The 20,809-nt window shown below is 48.6% G+C and overlaps 2 protein-coding genes across 3 annotated transcripts in view; both read right to left on the bottom strand.

The window, feature by feature from the left end:
• The window catches only part of LOC138624368 (PH and SEC7 domain-containing protein 1-like), a 41,387-nt gene extending 39,902 nt beyond the window's left edge, over positions 1–1,485 (bottom strand). For both annotated transcript variants that reach the window (XM_069704511.1, XM_069704509.1), the window contains exons 1-2: positions 1,388–1,485; positions 683–1,150 (exon numbers count right to left, since the gene is read on the bottom strand). In XM_069704511.1, the coding sequence (XP_069560612.1) occupies positions 683–1,150; positions 1,388–1,485 (566 nt within the window). The remainder of the gene's footprint in view (positions 1–682; positions 1,151–1,387) is intronic.
• A 22-nt stretch (positions 1,486–1,507) lies between these two features.
• Positions 1,508–19,364, bottom strand: LOC138624364 (uncharacterized). The gene is made up of 4 exons (XM_069704504.1): positions 19,015–19,364; positions 3,097–5,539; positions 2,707–2,824; positions 1,508–1,947 (listed from the first exon to the last, which is right to left on the bottom strand). The coding sequence occupies exons 2-4, from the start codon at positions 5,239–5,241 to the stop codon at positions 1,508–1,510; spliced, it is 2,703 nt and encodes a 900-aa protein (XP_069560605.1). The 5' UTR covers positions 5,242–5,539; positions 19,015–19,364.
• Positions 19,365–20,809: the final 1,445 nt, after the last annotated feature.

Raw genomic sequence — 20,809 nt, 5'->3', positions numbered from 1 at the left:
AAACCGGAATGAACTACAACACTTTTACCTCAAATATCACGCTATGTTGTAGCACTAATATATAAACAGGAAATAAGGGCCCAAATCAACTAAAAAACACAGACCGAGACCAAAAGCACAACCCGGTCTACATACTTTTGGTTATATCGTGTATTTTAATACAGCCTTATGTTACAAACTAGGGAATAAAGACTTTACTGTATTTTGTTTTAAACACGACAAAAAGCTGAGATGAAACAGCTTCTGTAAAAGCGGTTGATGCCGAAAATAATGATGACGCTGAATGTAAAGAAGCTCTGATCAATATTTTTATGTTAACTGTAGAAAGTGGAAGGTGTCGTTCTGCCGTTCGCCTCAGCTCCACCGAGCTTTTCTTTTTATTTGAGCAACTTTCAGCTCATTGTTTCGGTTCCTGCGGCCCATCTCGTTCGCTCTCGTCCCTCCAGACGGCGACAGCTTGACTCCGCTGTGCACAAACAGCAGACGGCAAGTAGCAGGTAAAAGATGTTTTTCCCTCAGGATGTGGAGGAGACCAAAGCGTAGTGATTAAAAAAACAAAAAAATCACTCTTTTTGGACCCCAGAGACACAACTTCAGAGGAACAAAAGTGTCTCTGCGTGCCTGCTGGATGTGTAACTAAGCAACTGTTTGAATCGCCCACCTACCTGCCGCTCTAACTCACCTGGGCAGAGAGAACGACGGGTTGCTGTACCAGCTGCTGCTCAACTGCGTCCGCTGCGGTCCTCTGGGCGGCGTGTCGTCCGACCCGCTGCTCAGCCTCTCGCTGGACGGCGCCCGGGTGGCGTCCGAGTCCCCCGTCACGGTAAAGATGGAGTCGGACAGACTGGGCCTCTCGTCGTGCGCCAGCGGGGCGAAGCTCAGCTGGACGATCTGCCGGGCGCTGTGGCAGACCGGGCCGTGGATGGCGGGGGTCAGCGTGGGCAGGTCGAAGGTCAGGACGGTCTGCGTGCTGGAGGTCAGCAGCTCCTCGCTGTCCAGGCTGTTGTAGGACGTCCCTTTGGCTCGGTGGGACTCCATGATGCTCTCGAAGTGGCGGCTGAAGGTGTCCTCCGTCGCCAAGCGGGGGCCGGACACCAGGATGGGCGACTTCAGGGCCGGGTGGTGGTTGTCGAAAAACGTCTCCACCGGTCTGGACAGAGAGGGACGTTTTTTTTTGTTTTTTTAGTAGTGACGAACACAGCTGTGACGGAAAAAAACTTAAAATGTGTGGTAACCATGGAAACATCCCCCACAGATGTGATTTATTGTTTGTGACCAACTTTAAAAAGTAGGTTATGGGTGAAGTCCAAATTAAGATGAAAATGTAGGTCGGGGGGGAAAATCCTGTTTGTTTGTGTGTTTACAGTTTAGTGTTTTTCCTGTTCACCTCTTCAGAAGGTGTCCGAACATCTCCGGCTCCTCCTCCGCTGCGTACTGCTGCTTCCTGCTGTCTCCTTGCATCCTCACGCTCGCCCAGCTCACCATTTCTTCCTCCTCCTCATCATCGTCATCTTCCTCCTCCTCCTCCTCCTCCTCCTTCTTCCTCCTCCTCCTCCCTCCGCCCTCTCCTCTCCCCATCTGTCCTCCCATAAGCCAGCTCCCCCAGAGGGCTGCTGCCCGTCCCGGAGGTGCCCTGCACGCTGCGGTTACTCCCGAACGCCGAGTCGGCGTCGTCCAGCTCGGCCAGCATCACCTCGTCGATGTCGGTCTCGCGGTAGCAGCGCAGCGGGACGGCGTCCAGGTCCGTCTCCGAGTACTTCAGCGTGCGGCGGATGATGCCGGTTTTGGGCGACGTCCCGATGACGGCCGGCGGCGGGGTCACCAACTCGACCTCCACGTGCTGCACCTCGTGATTGGCGGACAGCAGAGGGAGGGAGGACGGGGGAGTCGGGGTGGGAGACTCGCTGGAGTTTCCACTGGGAGGCGCTGTGGAGGTTTCCAGAGAATCTGCAGAGGGAGAAAAAAAGGAAATATATAAACTTCAGATCCTGGTTTTAACCGTGAGGGAAAATATTTACTCCTTTTAATAAGTGGATCATTATAAGAATTTAAAAAAAGCTACGGCTGATTATCGAACCAGTTTAATGGATTTCTTTTCTTGAATTTGGGTTTCTTGCATGGTAAACCTAAAGAGTTGATAAGAGCATTGATAAGTGATAAAACAAACACTCATTCCTATTAGATGCGTATAAACACAATAATAAACCAATTCATTGCTGTTTTCATGGCCAATTTTAACCCAAAGTTCTTGATGAGTTTTCGATTTTTCCTTTTTTAGGCTTTATAAAGAAATATTTTAATTTTTTTTTTTTTTTTTTTTTATACACTTTATTAATCCCCGAGGGGAAATTTCTTCACTACAGCAGGGGGGCTCTCAGGGGGGGCTCTCAGGGGGGAGCTGCTGCAGCAGGCTGCCACGACCGCGGCGCCAGGTAACCTGACCTGAAGATTATATCACTCATAGTTGGTATTGAAACTTAAATATCATATCAGCTCTAATACAGAAGATATTAAATGATACCCGGCTCTATTTAAGTCACCGTCTGACATATTACATCGAAATATTTTGCCCCTAAACGACACTGACAGGCGCCGCTGATCCTCAACTGACCTCTGCAGCTCCGTGTGAAACATTATCGTGTGAAGAAAGAAGGAAAAAAGGAGTGAGCAGTAATTAGATGTAATGGAGGTGGATGTGCAGCTCACTTTTCTCCCCCCTGCTCGCCGCCTCCTCAGCAGGAGTCCCGAACAAAAACTCCCACTTGGCACGCGCGATCCTCTGACAGTGCAGCGACGGCACGGGCGCTCCGCATCCGCTGTCCGTCTGCAACACACACACACACACACACACACACACACACACACACACACACACACACACACACACACACACACACACACACACACACACACAAACAAAAAAGCAAAGTGATTTTTTTAACTGGAGAGAGCTACGTAAACTGTTTGACCCCGTTTCAAGTCTTTATGCTAAGCTAGGCTAACAGACTACAGCGTCATACCTATTGCAAACGTTTGATCATTTTTTTATCTTCCAAAATGATGTATGTTTCTGTTTCCAAACAAGCCGGTTCCCACCTGTATTCCTGAGGTGGCGGCGCCGGTCTCGTTGCTCTGGTGACTGGACTGACTGGACTCCGGGGACACACAGTCTCTGTCCCCCAGGCTGCCCGTCACCCCGCTGGAGCTCCGGGAGGACGACCCTCCCATCGCTCCGTTCTGCTCCGCCTCCGGAGGCTCCTCGACCCTCCCGGGTTGCATCCCTTCCACCTCCAGGCCCCGTCCTTCCTCGTCGCAACCTTCGTCCTCCTCGGCCGAGTCCAGCGCCACGGGTCCCAGGAGGAGGATCTCCCTCCTCCGCTGCTCGGCCCGTTTCTGCTGGGCCGTCGGGCTGAGCGGCCGGCGGCGCTGTCGCGACTGAGTTTGGTTGCCGTCGGACTCGGATCCGGGCTCGGGGCTCCGGCTGTTCTCCACGTGGTTCCCCCACTGCTGCCTGGAGGTCCAGCTGACCGGCGCCTCCTCCACGCTCTGATTGATGAAGAGGCGGCGAGCGAGCTCCGTGCAGTCGCCTCTCTCGAAGCAGCTCAGGTCGCCTCCTCTCCGGTCCGCGGACCAGGAGTCTCCGGTGTACTGCGGGGGCTGACGGCGGTGCAGGGTGGGGGTGTCGGGGGCTCGGAGCTCGGCTAGGAACAGCCGGGGGTCCCTGATGGGGGAGCAGAACTCGGTGGGAGGGTGAGAGGGACGGATGACGCGGGAGGGAAGCGCGGGGGAGCCGTGATGCTGGGTTCTCTGAACGCGGTCGTCCCGACGCGGCTCACAGTTCGTGCGGGAGTTGGTTTCGTGTGCGTGTTCGGGCTGGTGAGAGTCTGTGTTGTCGGCCGCTGGCGTGTTTTGGTCGTTTAAAGGGATGTTCATCTTCAGCGTCTGCTTGAACTGTTGTGCGTTTGGAGCCGATTCTCCAGAGTTCGAGCCGCTCGTGATCTCGCCTAAAGCGTTGTGCAACGAGGACCTCCTGGCCTCCGTTAAAATGGAGGACACTTTGGTGGCCTCCTCCGCCAGCCTGCGGGCGACCTCGGGGCTGCGAGCCGGAGAGGAAGACTTGCTGTCGCTCAGCTGGTTCAAGCCCTCGATTCCGTTATTGCCGAGTTGGAGGATCGCCGCCTGCGGTGAAGCGCTCCTGCTGCAGGACGTGTGAACGTGTCTTTTGGTGGCCGGGCTTGCCGTCGCGGCTCGGTCCTCTCCGGGCCAGTGGAGCGGACTCTGAAGCTCCACGTAGGAGCCGGGCCCGGAGCGAGGCGACTGCCTGGACTGGCAGGATAGCTGGTCTGACGCCGGGCTCCGAGGCAGCCCGCAAACGGCCGGGCTGCGGTCCGCGAGGTGGTCTTTGGGGTGCGCGCTGATGTTCTGGCGCTGGACGGGAGACCCGGCCCAGGACTGGCAGCGCGCCTGTTGGCCGTAGCGCGACGACGAGGTGTGCTCGAGCGCGTGAGCCAGTTTGATCCTCAGTAACGGGGAGCCGAACTCCTCCACGGCCCTCTGGCTGGCCGCCCTGCCGATGGGGTCCAGGTGCTGCTGGCGGAGGCCGGGGGAGAAGGTCTGCTGGTGACTCCCGGGAGATCGGAAAGTCAGTTTGGGACTGGAGCCGCACGACGAATCGGGACTCCCGAACCAAACCGGGTCGCTGAGGCGTTTTCGGAAGTGGGAGGGGGTGGAGCGTTCCTCTCTGCTCCGCGGACTGTCCAGAGTCTTCACGTTGGACTTCTCGATGTAACTGAAGGTGACCACCGACCGCGTCCCGTCGCCGACTGCCCCCTCGTTCAGCCTGTGGCAGGCGGGAGGGGTGGGGGGGACGCTGACCTTCCCGGAGGAGGGTGACGGCGAGGAGTGGACGGGCGAACTCCAGCGCTTGGCGACCGTGGGCGAGCTGCCGGCTTGTTGGAGCTGAAAACTGAGGGTGTTTCGGGATGGAGACTGGCCGTGCGTGCAGTCCTGGACCGGGTGGTGAGCGGAGGAGCAGGAGGAGGAGGAAGGGGCGGCCTTGCTGACGGTCTGGCACGTCGTCTGGCTCGCTAGCTGCGAGAGGAGCTCCGCGGGATTGTCCTGACCCGAACGCCCCCGGGCGATCCCGTCTTCGCTCTCGTTAAACGCTCCTTTCCCTCCATTCTGATCTGGGGCAGACCTCACTTCCACATACAGATGAAGGACTTTTCCAGAGTGGGACATGACCTCCTCTCGGCGAGTAATGAGGGCAGAGGGAAACAGAAAATGGAGCAGAGAACGAGTCGGACCGAAAGAGACGAAAACAGGAAGATTCTTCTTTGTCCTTTTTTTTGTTTTTGTTGTTGTTTTTTTGTCGGTTTTGGATTTAGTTTTCCTGCTGGTGGTGGGTGTCAGTTTATTTTTAGACCGTTCTTCTTCTGCCTCCCAGAGCGTCTGTGTGCACAGCTGAGACTCACGGGCTGAACGGCCAGAGGACAAACGTGCCCGTGGGACGCCTCCAGCGCCTCCTTATCCCTCATACCTGTGAACCAAAGAAAAGGAGGCGGATGTTATCTTAAGTATCCTCAGACGACTGCGGACACACACGGTTCGGGTGATTCGGGTATTCGTGACCTCTCCGTACACAAACGGATAAAAGCGTGAAGTCTGCGTCCGACCATCTCTGCATCCACCGGCCAACGTTCAACCCGCTTCACGCGCCGTGTGGTCGGTAAACTGTGTCACTCCTGGCGCAACTATTTCTGTCGCTTTTCATGTGAACAACAGAGTGCGGCTCCTTGAACGTCTTCCAGGAGAGGCTGCCTGTTATCCCCGTATTCAAAAGATATCCTGTCTCTCTTCGTGGTGGCCAGCTTTCCTCTCCTCTCCTTCAAATCAGGTAGAAACACGTTTCCCTAGAACACACTGAGGCAATTAAAAATGTTCTTCCTGTCAGCGAAAGACCAGAAACCAACATACGAGTCCTTAAAATCAAGTCTAATTCATTTGTAGACTGGATTTCGGTGCTTTGAAGAGAAATGAAATTATCAGTTTGATTGAAAAAAATTCAATGCAAAGACTTTTATCTTTGGATTTTAGCAGACTTACTGCAAAAACGAAAAACATCAAGAGCAAATTTCCACAGAAAATTATGCATTCCAAGTTCCTCGATTTTCATGGAAATTAATAAATCAAGTGATTTATGATTAGAAATATAACTGAAGAAGCGTCTCCTTCGATTTAAGCCATTAACGACAGTTCTGTGTTGTTTACGTGAGAAGTTATCAATCATTAAATCGAGGTTTGTAAAATCAGGATGAATCAGGGCCAAAGCTGCTGCTGAGCTGTTAATGTGAGGAAGGACGCAGCGTCTTCATCACTCCTCACAAATCTAATATTTCTATCTGCTGGTATTTTGTCATCTTTTCACTGTAAATCAGGATTTATTTGCTTTATTATTTTCTTTCATTTGCAATATTTTGTTTTTTTCTCCATTATTTTCACTCGTTTTATTTTTATTAAAAATATGCAGACAGAAGTCTCCGTGACGACACAGATCTCGGGTGTAGACGTATTGAACCTTTCAGGGATGTCGGGACTCGACGCTGTCGGTCTGCTGCCTTTAGGATTTCTATTTCGCTGTTAAATCTCCTGTGCGGATCGGTTTTCGTGGGATATACGAGGTTGTTACGTGGCGTCAGAGGTAACATGAGCTCATCCTGTAGATAGAGGAAGCAGGAAATCCCTCCCTCTTCCCCCCCATAATTTCTCTCCCATTCCCTGACTCCGTATTGATAAGACCTGGTGACGGTGCTCATCGAGTTTCTGAATGAAAACAACTCAACGGTCAGAAATGGAGAAAATAAACAGGTTTAAATGAGCCTGATCTGATCGGGTTTTATTCCGGGAGTCGCCGTGACGACAATGCAACAATAAAAAACAGAGCAAAAGATAGTTTCAAAGTTCAGTGAAAAGTCAAAACATGAGCTCCAGGAAGATTTAACCACATCATCACAGAAAACCTCTTCGTCATCCCGGAGCCTTTTTTTTTTCTCTCTTCGTCGATCTAAATCTCTCGACGGCCACTGAATTCTTCCCGATTGTCACCGTTCTGTTTCGCCTTAATGCGCGAACGGCTTTCCACGCCAGCAGACAAGACAACAGATCTCTTGTGTAAAAAAAAAAAAAAAAAAAGGCTAGTGACTGCTGCCAGCAGCGACAGCTTGGAGTTGCCGTATGGTAGCAGTGGGAGAGAACGTGAGTGGCGAAAATCGAAGTTGACAGAACAAAGAGAACTTGTGAGGACGTTGGCACTTGAAGCGAGCGAATCTTTCCCTCCTTTTAACCCCAACTGATGTTTCTGCCGCCTCGCTTCAGACATCGCAGTCAAACCTCACCGGCAGTTTCAACCTCCTCACAAATCCTAAAACGACCTCATCGTCCGTCTCTGTGGTTGTTTGCTGCCGCTTCGTCTATCAGGCCTTCATTAACATTCATTTAAAACGCAATTAAAATGCTCCTCTGTGTTCTTTTTTTTTGTTTTGTTTTTTTACGGCCTCTCCATTTGTCACACTCCAGTCTTTCTGTCACTTTCACACCTCGGAGCTAACTGTTCCCGCAGCGACACCATTCACAAAACAAAACAACAAAAAAAAGGGGGTCTTTGTCCGGTTGTTGGAGGCTCAGCGGGGCCTCATTGTCTAAAAAAAGACAAGGTGTGAGGAAGACGACGAGCTTCCTCGGCTCTAAAACCCCGTTTTAAAGTGGATTTCTCATCGATGTGTGTGTTGCGTCTGAGTTTGGAGAGATTCAGGGAAAACGAGGCGACGCAGAAAAACATCTCGAGCTTCCTGCAGCTTAATGAATCATATTTAAAATGTTTGTTTACAGTCGGACTGAAAGTACACACAGAAATTAGTCACCTGGACGGACGTTTCCAGCCGAACTAATCACAGCACACACGGCTTTATTTACAAAACAGGAGTCTGCTTTAAGCGTCGGTGAGGAAAAATGAAGGTTTTGGGGGGCGGAGCTTCAGTAAAGTCTATTCTTCTGATATGTCAGTTAATGATACCTGCTGAGCAGAAGGAAACAGTGCAGACGTTTAACCAGCTGGAAGCTGACTTTGTCTCCCTAACATCTGGCCACATGTTGGCTTTTTGTTTCGTTTTTGTCAGCCATTTAATTCGCACAAAACCGCAGATTGTCAGATATGATTTTTCACCACCAGGAGAGGAGGAAGGAAGTCTGTGGGACTAACGTTGACCGGTATCGATTCTGGAGAGAGCCCGGTGATCCATTAAAGAATCATCCGACCGGGACATTCGTTGATGGAAAGTAAAAGGACGGCGGGATGATGGAGTCATGTATGTGGAAGGAGAGCTGGCAGCCGGCCAGACCGATGGGAGGGTCGAGTTACAGGAAGACAGAAACACATCGACCGATCCGAGAGCGCTCTTCCTCTGGCAGAAAATACAAAGAGTCTGTTTCAACGTCCACCTCCGTCTCGCCACCGTATCCGACTCACATCTCCTCACGCAGAGAGTTCAGACCGTAGCGGAGATGTCAAAGTTTCACATTCATTAATAGAACAGCTTTTTATAGGCTGCGAGACGATTTACGACGCTCGTCTTGTCCCCCCGCCTTTAAAGACTTCAAAAAAAAAAGAGAAGGAGCACGAGACACAAACAATCGTGTAAATTACGACAGAACGTAACGACGAGCATCACACCCCCCCCCCCCCAAAAAAAAGCAGCTCGTAGTCGTTTCCCTCCGGTTCACGTCCACATCTGTCCACACCGACATGACGTCACAAAGACTTTGAAGGAATTCGTCCAATGAAATCTGATTCTGATTGTTGTCGCCGTGACAACACACGACGCTCCAAATAAGAACGTTGCTGCAACGACGTCAACGATCCTTTTAGTCACCGCGACAAAGTTTTTCACGTTTTGGTGAAGTTGTCAGTGTTAACACCTTAAACGTTTCAGAGCGGCACCTCTCGTCACACCTTGAAAAACAGAAAGCCACGGCTGCTCTCCATTCATGACTCATCCTGTTGTTGTCCTTCGGGGGTTATAATGCTACACAACACACACACACACACACACACACACACACACACACACACACACACACACACACACAGATGAACTCCACTGGGTTCCTGGACGAGGCTTTTATGAGTCAAATCACACAGGTAATTAAACCCCAGCCAGCGAGTGCAGCTCTAATATTAGCTCCCTGGATGTGATGTGGGGGAGGTGGGGGTGCAGGTGGGGGCTCGTGCTAATATTAGCTCCCAGCCTGCTTGTTGCTGGCGCCGCGCACACAGCAGCTATGATTTCAACGACGTGACAGGTCGGCGCAGTTTTAAGTAGTAACACATGGGGGTGGGGGTGGGGGTGGGGGGGGGGATTAATAAAGCTCATGTTAACTTAATGAGTGACGAGGGATTTTCTTTTTTCTTTTAAGGACGTTCACAGTTGAACACGAAGCATCACGGTTCCTGACGGTGAACTGGCGCTGCTCGAAGCCACCGTTTGATTTCTCTCACGTCTGATCTTCGGTTACATCACGGACTGGATTTGGCTCGGCTTTGCCGACTCATGCAAATTCCAGAGGAATCGTCTGAGGGCTCAGTGTCACACCCGAAAAAATTCACAGCTCAAGACCCTGAGAAACATCCGCTGCTGCCGCGCTGGATCATAACGAAGCAGAAAGAGGACGAAGTGAAATTAAAATTACATTTAAAAAAAAGCCGAGTGTCGGAGCCGTCCTCTGACTTCTGGTTTGTGTTCGATACGAGGAACCGACGGGGTTTTCAAAGACGACAAAAAGCGACGAAGGGGCTCCTGACTCAAAGGCAGCAGAGATGTGTGTGTGTGTGTGTGTGTGTGTGTGTGTGTGTGTGTGTGTGTGTGTGTGTGTGTGTGTGTGTGTGTGTGTGTGTGTGTGTGTGTGTGTGTGTGTGTGTGTGTGTGTGTGTGTGTGTGTGTGTGAGGACAGAGAGGATTATTGGTGGAAGTTCAATCAGCAGCACACCGGCCGTGACCTTGCAGCCCGTTCAACTCCTCCAACTCCCTGAACGAGGAGAGAGGAGGAGACAGAGAAGAAACAACTCTTCACCTCGAAGCCTCGTTCGGGATTTCATTTCCTCTCGTCTTGTTTTACAGTGTAACAAGAGTTCGCGCGTCATTTTAAAAGTGAATTTACCTTCTCGGTGTGGCTATGTTATATAATGTAGAATATTATAGCTCCACAGATTGAGAGAAGTTCCCAGCTCACTGAGAGGTCACCTCCACTGGACCCTGCAGGAGAAACACCAAACTAACTGCTTTTTACCTCCAAAGAAGTAACATCTTACATACATATTACACCAAAGACATTTCAAACACCTTCCTGGATCAACTGAACACAGCTCGTTTTCCACAAAGAAAAAAACAACAACATTGTCTGCAGGTGCTGGAAATAAGACTAATGAGAGCGAGAGGCTGAATAAATTGCAGGTTATTAAAAACAATTATGAGCTGAAAGACCCTTTTGCATCACTTAAACTAGTGTAATCCATTCTTACTATGAAAACACATTAATTTGTGCAGCTTCCATAATAATATTCCGCATCATTTGTAAAGTCAATTAATGCTCAGCAGAGCAGGGCTGCAAAAGAAAAACTATTATTTTAAGTTATCGATACGAACTGAATAACCCGCGAATCTTTGCAACTCTACAAACTAACATCCGAAACGTGATGTCTCTCGATAATTCTATTGTCCATTCATCTGTGGTAAATATGAACAACTTTGCATTAATCTATTAAATCTCCGAGATGACTGTTAGGAGGCCCCGAGAGCTCAACGCACCAACGAAGCCCGCCAGCACACAGAAAAACAACATCTTCACCAATATGACGACTCGTGCAAATTTGAGGAAAAAACGCAGCAAAAAAAAAAAAAAAAACGTGTACGAGAATCTATAAAAATGAAATCGTAACAACGTGAGCGGTCAGCTGATTCTCCAGCCTGCAGCAGCTCCCTGACGGTATGAGTGACACCGGGGAGGAACACGTCTTCCACACGCGTGTCGGTGCATGTTCACACCGACCCGGTGGGACATGAATATTCAGTCCGTCTTCTCACACATGAAATCTCATTCATGGCTTCACACTCTGTCTCTCTCTCACACACACACACACACACACACACACACACACACACACACACACACACACACACACACACACACACACACACACACACACACACACACACACAAACACACATACATACATACAAAAACGCACACAGTCCAGCGCAGAGCCCCACTTTTCTGTTTTTTCCCCTCTGTGCATTAGTCATCTGTTTACGACGACATGACACACACACACACACACACACACACACACACACACACACACACACACACACACACACACACACACACACACACACACACACACACACACATCTGGATCCAGCAGCACGACACCGTCAGCCGCCTCGCTGCTTGTTTATCTTGATCAACCCGCGCTGTCAGCAGAAACCAGAGACACTCACAGCTACATTTGTACTACAGACACACACACACACAATCTCTCCTCCTCCTCCTCCTCCTCTTCCTCCCACCTTAATCTCACACTCACCTCTCCTCTCACAGCCGCCTCATCCATGCAGGATTCACACCTCCCACACGGTTTATCTGCTCTCATCCTCTCTCTCTCTCGTCCCGTCTCCCTTCCCTCTTATCTTCATCTTCTTCCTTCCTTCCTTCCTCCTCTCCGGCAGAGCAGTCGGTGCAGACCTGTCCGACCGGCGCAACCACCCTCCCTCCTTACCTCCCTCCCTCCCTCCCTCCCCGGCAGCAGTGCTTGCAACTCAGCCAATTAGCGCACTCAGATCACCTAGCCCCGCCCCCTTTCCCCTCTGCCTTTCACATACATGCTGAGTCAGTGTGGAGTGGTGGGTGTGGGCATGGGAGGTGCTGCCAGGAGAAAGACGAAGGAAGGTGAGGGGGGGCGGGAGGGGCAGTGCAATCTGGACACCCCCCACCCCCCACGCCCCCACCCACACCCCTCCTCCTCCTTCTCCATGTGGGATACAGTTCAAAATAAAAGCAGCAGATGTGAGTGGATGAAAAACGGGGCATGTGGTCCGATCAGCGGGGGGGTCGACGTCTCCAGCACGTTTAAAAAAAAAAAAAAAAAAAAACTAAAGTCCAGCTGAACACTAATTTAATCTTTACGAAGAAAAAGGGCGGATTTATCACATATTTAACACCGTTTCACAAGATACATTCACACGTAAACATGTGATTTTTCAGGAATTTCATACGTGATTTATTCACTGTGATGAAGTTATAGCATTCACGAGGAAGTATTCAAATTACTGTAAGAAGCAAATTAATGTTGTAGCTTGTGAATTTGGAGCCAGTTTGAAATGCTCGGGTCGGTTATATCCGCCATAATGGTTCATAATTTAACCTGATTACATTTTATTACATGAAATATTCATCACTAAAATGAACAGGAAGAAGCTATGAAATCATTTCCCTCCGAAATGTAGTGAAGCGGAGATGTAAAGAAGAAAAAAGTTGCTCTGAAGTACATTTTACCACTCAGCTCTCATTAGATTAATCTTGCATGTCGCAGCACAATATAACATCTTAATAAAGCCTCGACACATTTTGTGATATTCAGTTGTCCGCATACTTTTGGCCGTGCTGTGCACCGTCTATATTTGGAACGTACAGCGACGACCGTGTTTCGTGCCAGGTTTTTTTTAAATAATTCAGTGGAGCATATGAACTACAGTGAGTTTACGACGCTGACGTGTATCTGATGACGTGATACGACAGATAATCGATGCAAAAAAAACCCAAAAAAACAGGGAGATCCAAATATCATTTTAAGACCTGAACACGCTGAAAAAGAAGCAGAAAAAGAAGAAGAAGAAGAAGAAGAAGGTAAAAGCTCTCCTGAAATATTTAAGACGAACACGAGCACTCTCGTTTTGTCCCGATATAAACATACATATCTACTCCACTGATTTATTTTTTACAGTGTTGGGTTTCTGAACAAAATCTGCTTTTTAACGACAGACCCACACCCGAGTTTTTGTTCACCACCTCCACACCTGACAGGTGCGAGACGGATATCACGCAACACGCTGGAACACCTGGCCGCTCAAAGTCCTCCAAAAAAAGTAAAAGGCTTTTCACAACTTATTTTAAAATACGAAAACACCCTAACCCTCATAATAAGTATCAATCCGCATGCGGTTGGCATTAGGACGGGGGATTGGACCGCCAACAGGCCGCATCATCGGAGCCCCCATATAAAGAATAAAGTGGGAAAACCATGTCTATATGAATGGCTTTATGCAGAAGGTTCAGAAGTTGGAAGCCAATCAATAAACTGCTTCAACAGAACGATTACTGTCCGCTTGTATGATGATTGATTGAACCGAACCAAAAGTCAACAAAAAAAAAAACGGTCAAAAGTTCCTCTGAAGGGTTTCCTGCCTCTGAACTGTTGAAGATGTTCAGATCAAATAAGAGTCAAACAAAAAAAAACATCCACTTAACAGCTTGAAACCTAAAACAGTCCCAAGATGTTTGACTGAAATGGTAGTAATATTTGTCTTTCGCTGACATCACGTGACATCGTACAGACGAAAGACGAATACGTGACAGATTAATCAATAAATCAGAGTCATGGAAGCTCTGATCGACCCGACAAAACCCAGCCACAGACCAAAGAGCGTGGACGAGACTGTCCGTTTACTTTTGGCCGTGTAGACGTGTCGATAAGAAAGGTGTCTCATCCTTTGACCTCTACAGCCCTTGAAGCAGGCAGCTCATTTATCTCCATAAAGTCGCGGCTGAATGAAACATCCTCCGACGTCGAGCGCGAGCGTCACGACGTCTGGCTCCGAGCAGCAACACGAGCTAATCCGGTCCTCCAAGAAGACAGAAAAACGGATCAGACCAACTTAAAGCAGCTTATATTTACTTGTATTAATACCTGGAAGAGTTTGGAGACGTCTGACGGTGACGAACCTCAATCATCATCATCATCATCATCATCATCGTCGTCGGGGTTTTTCTCCCGAGACGTCAGCAGCTTCCCGATCACACGGGTTTTTCCTTGTGGAGGTGAAACAGGTGAAAGTGACAGGCAGCTATCAGCACCAGCTCATCTCTCTCTCGCTCTCTGCAGACTGCACCAAGCAGCACCGAGCCAGCTTTTTACCTTCCAGCAGCGTCAGCAGCTCCGGAGGCAGATGGGACTTTTCCCCAAAAAAAGAAAAGAAAAGAAAACCAAAGCGGCGACGCTTTCAGGAGCCCGAAACGGAAAGCGACGACTCGCTCGGGTTGACCGCTGCTGCTATTTCAGACAAACGACGTTTAGGCCAATCGAATTAAAAGATTACGTTGATCGCCTCCACCGACCACCGGCCATCTCTGCGGCTGAACGTGAGAGTCCTACGGGGACGGACGACGGCGCTCATTGATCGCTGGACTTTTAAAAATAAACTCCCCGGTGTGACGAGAGGAGGATCGCGACCGAACGCCTTCTTCCACCCGTCGGAGGTCAAGAACGAACACAAGTCGACGGTCTGATCGGGTGTGAAATGATTAAACGATCAGTCCCTTCAACACTTTATTGATCCGGCTTCCAAAACGGGAGGATTTCCCGCTTTACGCGGTTTAATAAAACTGTAACATCTTTGGGTTTTAAACATTCAGCTTAAACATATTCTTGGATTTTTTTTTAAAAACCGCGACGGAAATGATTTTCTTACACTTGTTTTAAATGGAATATTTAAGGAATTGTTTCAGATTAATTTCCCAACCACGAACGTGCCATTTTTTGGGCGGATAAACGTGAAGAACACGCCACCTCGTGCCGATTTGACGCCACGGAAACGACGTTATTTTGACGCGCTGTGAGTGAGAACGTGTCGCAACCAACGGCGTCGTTATAGAAACGATGGATTAACTATTTCAGAAGTTTGTGTTTGTAAACATATCACAACCCAGGATCAAAGTATTTAGCATGTATACGGGGAAATATGCATTATCAGATTTCAATTATGGATAATAATGGCTCCTTTTTAAACAAAGGATCTGTGATTTGTGAGGACGTCCAGCAAAATTGCAAGCGGTGCCAAATAGGTACGACCTGAACCATGTGTGCTGTTGATGTGCACTAGTTTCCCACAATGCACTGCAAAGGAACTCTCACAAAACCAAAAGTACACCTTCTGAAAATTCAAGCACCAGTTTGTACCTTTGCACGACGTACCTGCTGCATAACTTCTACAAAACCTGCGCACTATTAAAATTCCTATATGCTCCGTACATTTCGTACAAAGTGTGAGACACGAGGACACGAGGACACAAGGACACGAGTCACCGTCCGTCTGACCTCCCTGAAATCTGCAGGAAGGACAGACAGAAGCCGTCCGGATCAGTCGGATCAGAGCAGCGGCGTCACACCTGCTCCGACTAAACTATAACCGTCACCGCTGCCGATCCGTCCTCGTTCTCCTCCGAGACATTTCACCAATGTTTACGGGGAAGTCGCTGAGTGAGTGAAAAACAACACGGTCCAAATATTTATGGTTGTGAATTAAAGAGCTTTGTGCAACTCCGCGCCTCAATTAAGCCCCTCAGGAGCAGATAAAGTGTGATATCGGTTGCTGCTCGGACACTTCAGCAGGACGCTGTAGGGCGATCAAGCATCAGAAAAAAAAAAAAAATCAATTACTGGCACTGAAATGTTCCCAAACAGCCAAGAATGATCCCCACACTCATACTGCGCTGTTACCGAGCGAAGAGCACGACAAAACAAAAACGAGGAGTGCGTAACGAGGCGGGAGAGAGAGAGAGAGGGGGGGAGAGAGCGAGAGAGAGACACAGAGAGAGAGAGAGAGAGAGAGAGAGAGAGAGAGAGAGAGAGAGAGACACAGAGAGACAGAGAGAGAGAGAGAGAGAGAGAGAGAGAGAGAGAGAGAGAGAGAGAGAGAGAGAGAGAGAGAGAGAGAGAGAGAGAGAGAGAGAGAGAGAGAGACACAGAGAGACAGAGAGAGAGAGAGACAGAGAGAGAGAGAGAGAGAGAGAGAGAGAGAGAGAGACACACAGAGAGAGAGAGAGAGAGAGCGCGCCTCCACGACAGATTTGCATTTCATTAATCACAGCGGACGCAGGCCGCCGCCAAGCACCCACGAAAGAGACGCAGATTGGAGCGGCGAGCGGCAGACGAGAGGTCGTCATCATCATCATCATCATCATCATCATCATCATCAACACAGCGGGGTTGTAAAATGCTAATAATGCTCTCATCTGAAAAAGGCACCTTTCTCATTGCCGGCCCTCTCACCTCCCTAAACGTGTTCTCGCCGTTCAGAGCTGGATATTTTACGGGGGCAGAAAACACAGCGTGAAGCTTTTTACTTCAAAAAAGAAGAGAGAAAAAAAAAGGACAGAGGCTGGTGAGATGGAGCAAAGAGTGGGAGCGTGGAGGCCGAAATAAAAACAAGACGTGGGAAGGATGAAAAAAACCTACTACTAATAATAAAGTAATTCAAGACGGCTCTGGTCACTGCTGTTTGTTTCTCAGGAGACGAGAGCGAAGCCGGAACATCTCAATCCTCCGAGAAGACCTGTTAGCACTGAAGCGCTTTGTTGTCTCGCGTCATAATCTTTCATCGGCCGACTGAGGGACGAGGCTGCCGACGGTGTTTATGGTTTTACACATCGGGGAGACGTGTTCCTTCATTACCGTGGAGACACACTGTAGTTTACGGCGACTCGGTCGTATACACGGTTTGTACATTTAGCTCGAACAGCTGCTGGTCAGAGCCGCGTTCAAAAACACTGATATCTTCGGTTTGATGATGACACTTTTCTTTTTAATGACCGTTTTAAAATGCAACATTACTATTCATGTAGTTTAGAGGGGGAGAGTGTCACCCGGGTTGTTTTCTGTCTTCTAAACAGCATCACGTACAAGTTATCGCAAGACTACAATTTACAGAAGTTCCATAAACGCCTCACTTTCTATTGGTATTGATACCATAGACTGGATATAAAAGTGGACGTAAGCTTCCAGGTCTGAGAAGTGAGGCCGATACTCAGTTAAACTGTAATACCACCGAGAACCACTAGAGGTCGACTCCAGCGTAGTGACGTCACCCGTTGGGTTTGTGAACGCCGGTTATGAAGCCTCGAAATTCGCATTTCGGTCGTCGCCATCTTTGCTAGTTTGGAGCCAGCGGTGGATCTGACTCGATCTGATTGGACCTGATGATACTACGTCCCGCCCACCGAAAGCTGTAACCTGACTGCACCACAGACCTGTCAATCAAACAGACACGCCCCCTAACATTTTTAATTAAGTATATTTCTGAGTGACTGAATTTGACTTGGAACAGAATATCTGTATTTAGGATCTTAATACTTCCACATGTGTGTTAATGCAAATAAAACTGAAAAATTAAATGACATTTCAGTCTGATTATCAAGAGAATCCTGCTAGTAAATACTCACTCCATTAAATCTGTATTAAACCGCTGCTGAAAATAATTCCCCAAAAATGCAGTATTTACTTTCGTTAAATATATTTAACTGTTTGTTTGCAGTCGAGAGGGAAGAGTAAGAGCTGGACTGTTGGTTTCACTCGTTATCAGATTATAATTAAACAGACTTCGGCCCTCTGAGGACATTCAGCAGGTTTCGGTGCCTGCAATTGAGCCTAACTGTCCAAAGAGTTACAGCGCTATGAAATCGTCCATCTGCAGTGTAACAAACAGCAGCAGTTACAGCCTCCTCCGAGACACATGATGGAGCAGCTGTAGGTTTCTGTGTTCGTGTTGCACTTCAGGTTCAAGGAAAGGTGGAAAAGAATGAAGTCTTTTTCTACCCCCACCGTCCCCTCGCCCAGAGACCCAGAGGCAGAGTCTAGACCGAGGCCCCACATGATGGGGAGGTGGGGGGAGGAGGGAGGGGGGAGGAGGGAGAGGTTCAGAAACTGCAAATAAATGAAGACGAAATGCTTCCAGCTGCCTTCAGCGGCCGTTTGGGGTCTTCAGTCGAACATGCAGCTCTGTCCTCTTTGAGCTGCAGAGAGGAGACTTCTTCTGCAGAGTAATTTATCACCAGGAGTGTTTACATACAGCCACAATCTGATAGCACCAAAATCAATCAGGCTATGATCACTTTAACAATCGTTAATCTATAAATTATGATGCCGACTGATCGTTTGGTTTGGAAAATGTCAAGAAAAAACATTTTCAAATGTTTTATTTTGTCAAAAATGAGCCAGTAGTTGTTGCAGATGAAGTTTTGATTGATCATCTGATTGGTTAATTGATTATTTTTTTTGCAGCAGAAAAAGTCTAAGAATTGATAGAAAAGTTTTAAATCATGATTAACGTGTAAATTATGATATATTATGATTATTTGTATGTTTTGCATTCAACATTAAGTCTCATCACTTTGATAGTCTGCAGGCAAAAAAAAAAAAAAAATCAACAAATATGTGGTTAGGAGGAAATAGTCTTATTTAAAATGGTCTAATTCATATGTTTAACCGACGATACAGCCCACGTGCCTTCACCTGTGCGTCTCCAGGTGCAGACAAACTTATCTACAATCCTCTCACGTACACACTCACCTTAGATAAATAACACTACAGCGCCAACTTTTCCTGCCAAGGGCAAAACTTGACTGCTGTGCGGGGCCCGCGAGTGGCACGCACAGATGCGTCACCGGCACCGGGAATCGGTGCGGTGCGTGTCCTTTCTCTGCATCCTACAGGTCCGGAGCTGTCGGTGATGCAGTGGCTGCACTCACCGTACGTGGCTCAAGTTATGCATCTGATGCAGCAACAGCACAACACAGTAATACAAAAAAAAAACACCCCCCAATTTTTTTTTTTTTAAAACACCGAGCCAAAGGTTGAAAACGCACCGTCACCAACCCGAAGAAGAGACCGACAGTCCGGCGTCTACTCACCAGGAAACGCGCCGGTGTCTCCGGAGCAGCGGCGTTTATGTCCCCGGTGCCGCGGATGATGAGATGCTGTTGCATCGCCGTTTGCTGCAGGCAGCGCGCTGGTACAGTCACTGCGGTCCACATTTATCCGCCTCCTCCCGCTCCTGGTGTGTGTGTGTGTGTGTGTGTGTGTGTGTGTGTGTGTGTGTGTGTGTGTGTGTGTGTGTGTGTGTGTGTGAGAGAGAGAGAGAGAGAGAGAGAGAGAGTGTCGTGTGAAGAGACTGGAGGGACGGTGTGTTTCGCATCAGGTGGAAACAGCCGTGATGTGAAATGAGCTCCTCGTCGAGGTTTTACTGTCAGACATCTCAACTCCTCCACTCTCCGTCTCCCTCCTCGTCTCTCTCGCGTGCACCCGTCCTCCCCCTACCCCCCGGGCTGGGCATGCCCAGTTCCTGCCTCCTAATCAACACCGGCAGATGGAAGAAGATTCTTCATCTAAGTGACAGTAACAACGCAAAAATACTCAAATTACAAGTGACCGTCCTTCATTAAAAGTCCTCCAGTGAGTTCCTGTTTGATCTTCTGGTTTTGGTTTCTGAACGATCATACCGGGTCCGAACACCAGGGGGCGCTGCAGGAAGACGTTAACGCGTTTCTTTTTTTAAAGAGCTCGTTCTCACCCAACAAAGAGGAAAATGCTGCGATCCATTTACCTTTTAGACCTTTTCGACTTCACACCGGAGTTTGAGTTGGAAAAGCCAACGTTAGCCATCGTTAGCAGCTGATAGCGTTATGTCAAACAGTACTTTGTGTACGGCTGATTTAATGAGGCACAAACACGATTTAACAAAAATAAAAGTATTACAAAAACATATTCCTCCTGTAATCCCCCTTTTGGATCTTGTTCTACTATAAATGGAGTCTGAGCACCGACAGGAAAAATGAATAATTTCAGACGTATGGGAGGCGGTTCGGCGGGATTCAGATTCAAAGCGTTAATTTGTCCGTCTCACCAGGTGCACTGCTGCTACGTATCAAATACAAGTACGAACTGGACCTTATGAAGAAGGCCCGTCAGGTCAGGAGACACCAGCTGGGTTTTCTTCGTGTCACCGTTAAATTCGTCCCCCAGAGTCAGACTGTCAACACCGAGTTCCACTGGGACCTTCTGAGGGGAAACGTTCGCTGCGAACCACCTGAACTGTGGCGCCATGGCAACAGGGTTCTCCAACATGAAAACACGTATTTCTGTTCTCCAAAAAATGTGATCCAAAGTTCTCTGCTCAAGCTTCAGGTCCGTGGTGAAATCACAAATGTTCACGGACCATATTCTTACGTACGTAACATTTTTAACGCAGGACTCGTAGTTTGTAAAGGAGTACTTTTTCTCTGCGGTATCGGTACTTTTAGTTACGGATACTTCCTCAACAGCTGCATGATGTACATCCAATGTGCACATCAGCACTTATTTTGTCCTACAGAAAGAACTTTTGCATTAACTGTCTTTAAAATGTCTTTTTCCTCTCTGTTTGCAGCGGACACACACACACACACACACACACACACACACACACACACACACACACACACACACACACACACACACACACACACACACACACACACAGCACAAACCTTCCTGCTCTCTGCTGCCACCTGCTGGCAGAGAAGAGGAACTGTGGACCTGGTGGAAGTGGACTGAAGGGCAGCGGCTGCGTGCTGAAGGCTGCTGAAAGGCTGCTGAAAGGCTGCTGAAAAGCTGCTGAAGGCTGCTGAAAAGCTGCTGAAAGGCTGCTGAAAGGCTGCTGAAAGGCTG

This window comes from Brachyistius frenatus, unplaced genomic scaffold, assembly GCF_029030835.1.
Source record: "Brachyistius frenatus isolate BFR_SWC_R1_liver_20210118 unplaced genomic scaffold, ASM2903083v1 Contig_51, whole genome shotgun sequence".
NCBI lineage: Eukaryota > Metazoa > Chordata > Actinopteri > Embiotocidae > Brachyistius > Brachyistius frenatus.
This window is presented reverse-complemented; position numbering and strand designations above follow the sequence as displayed.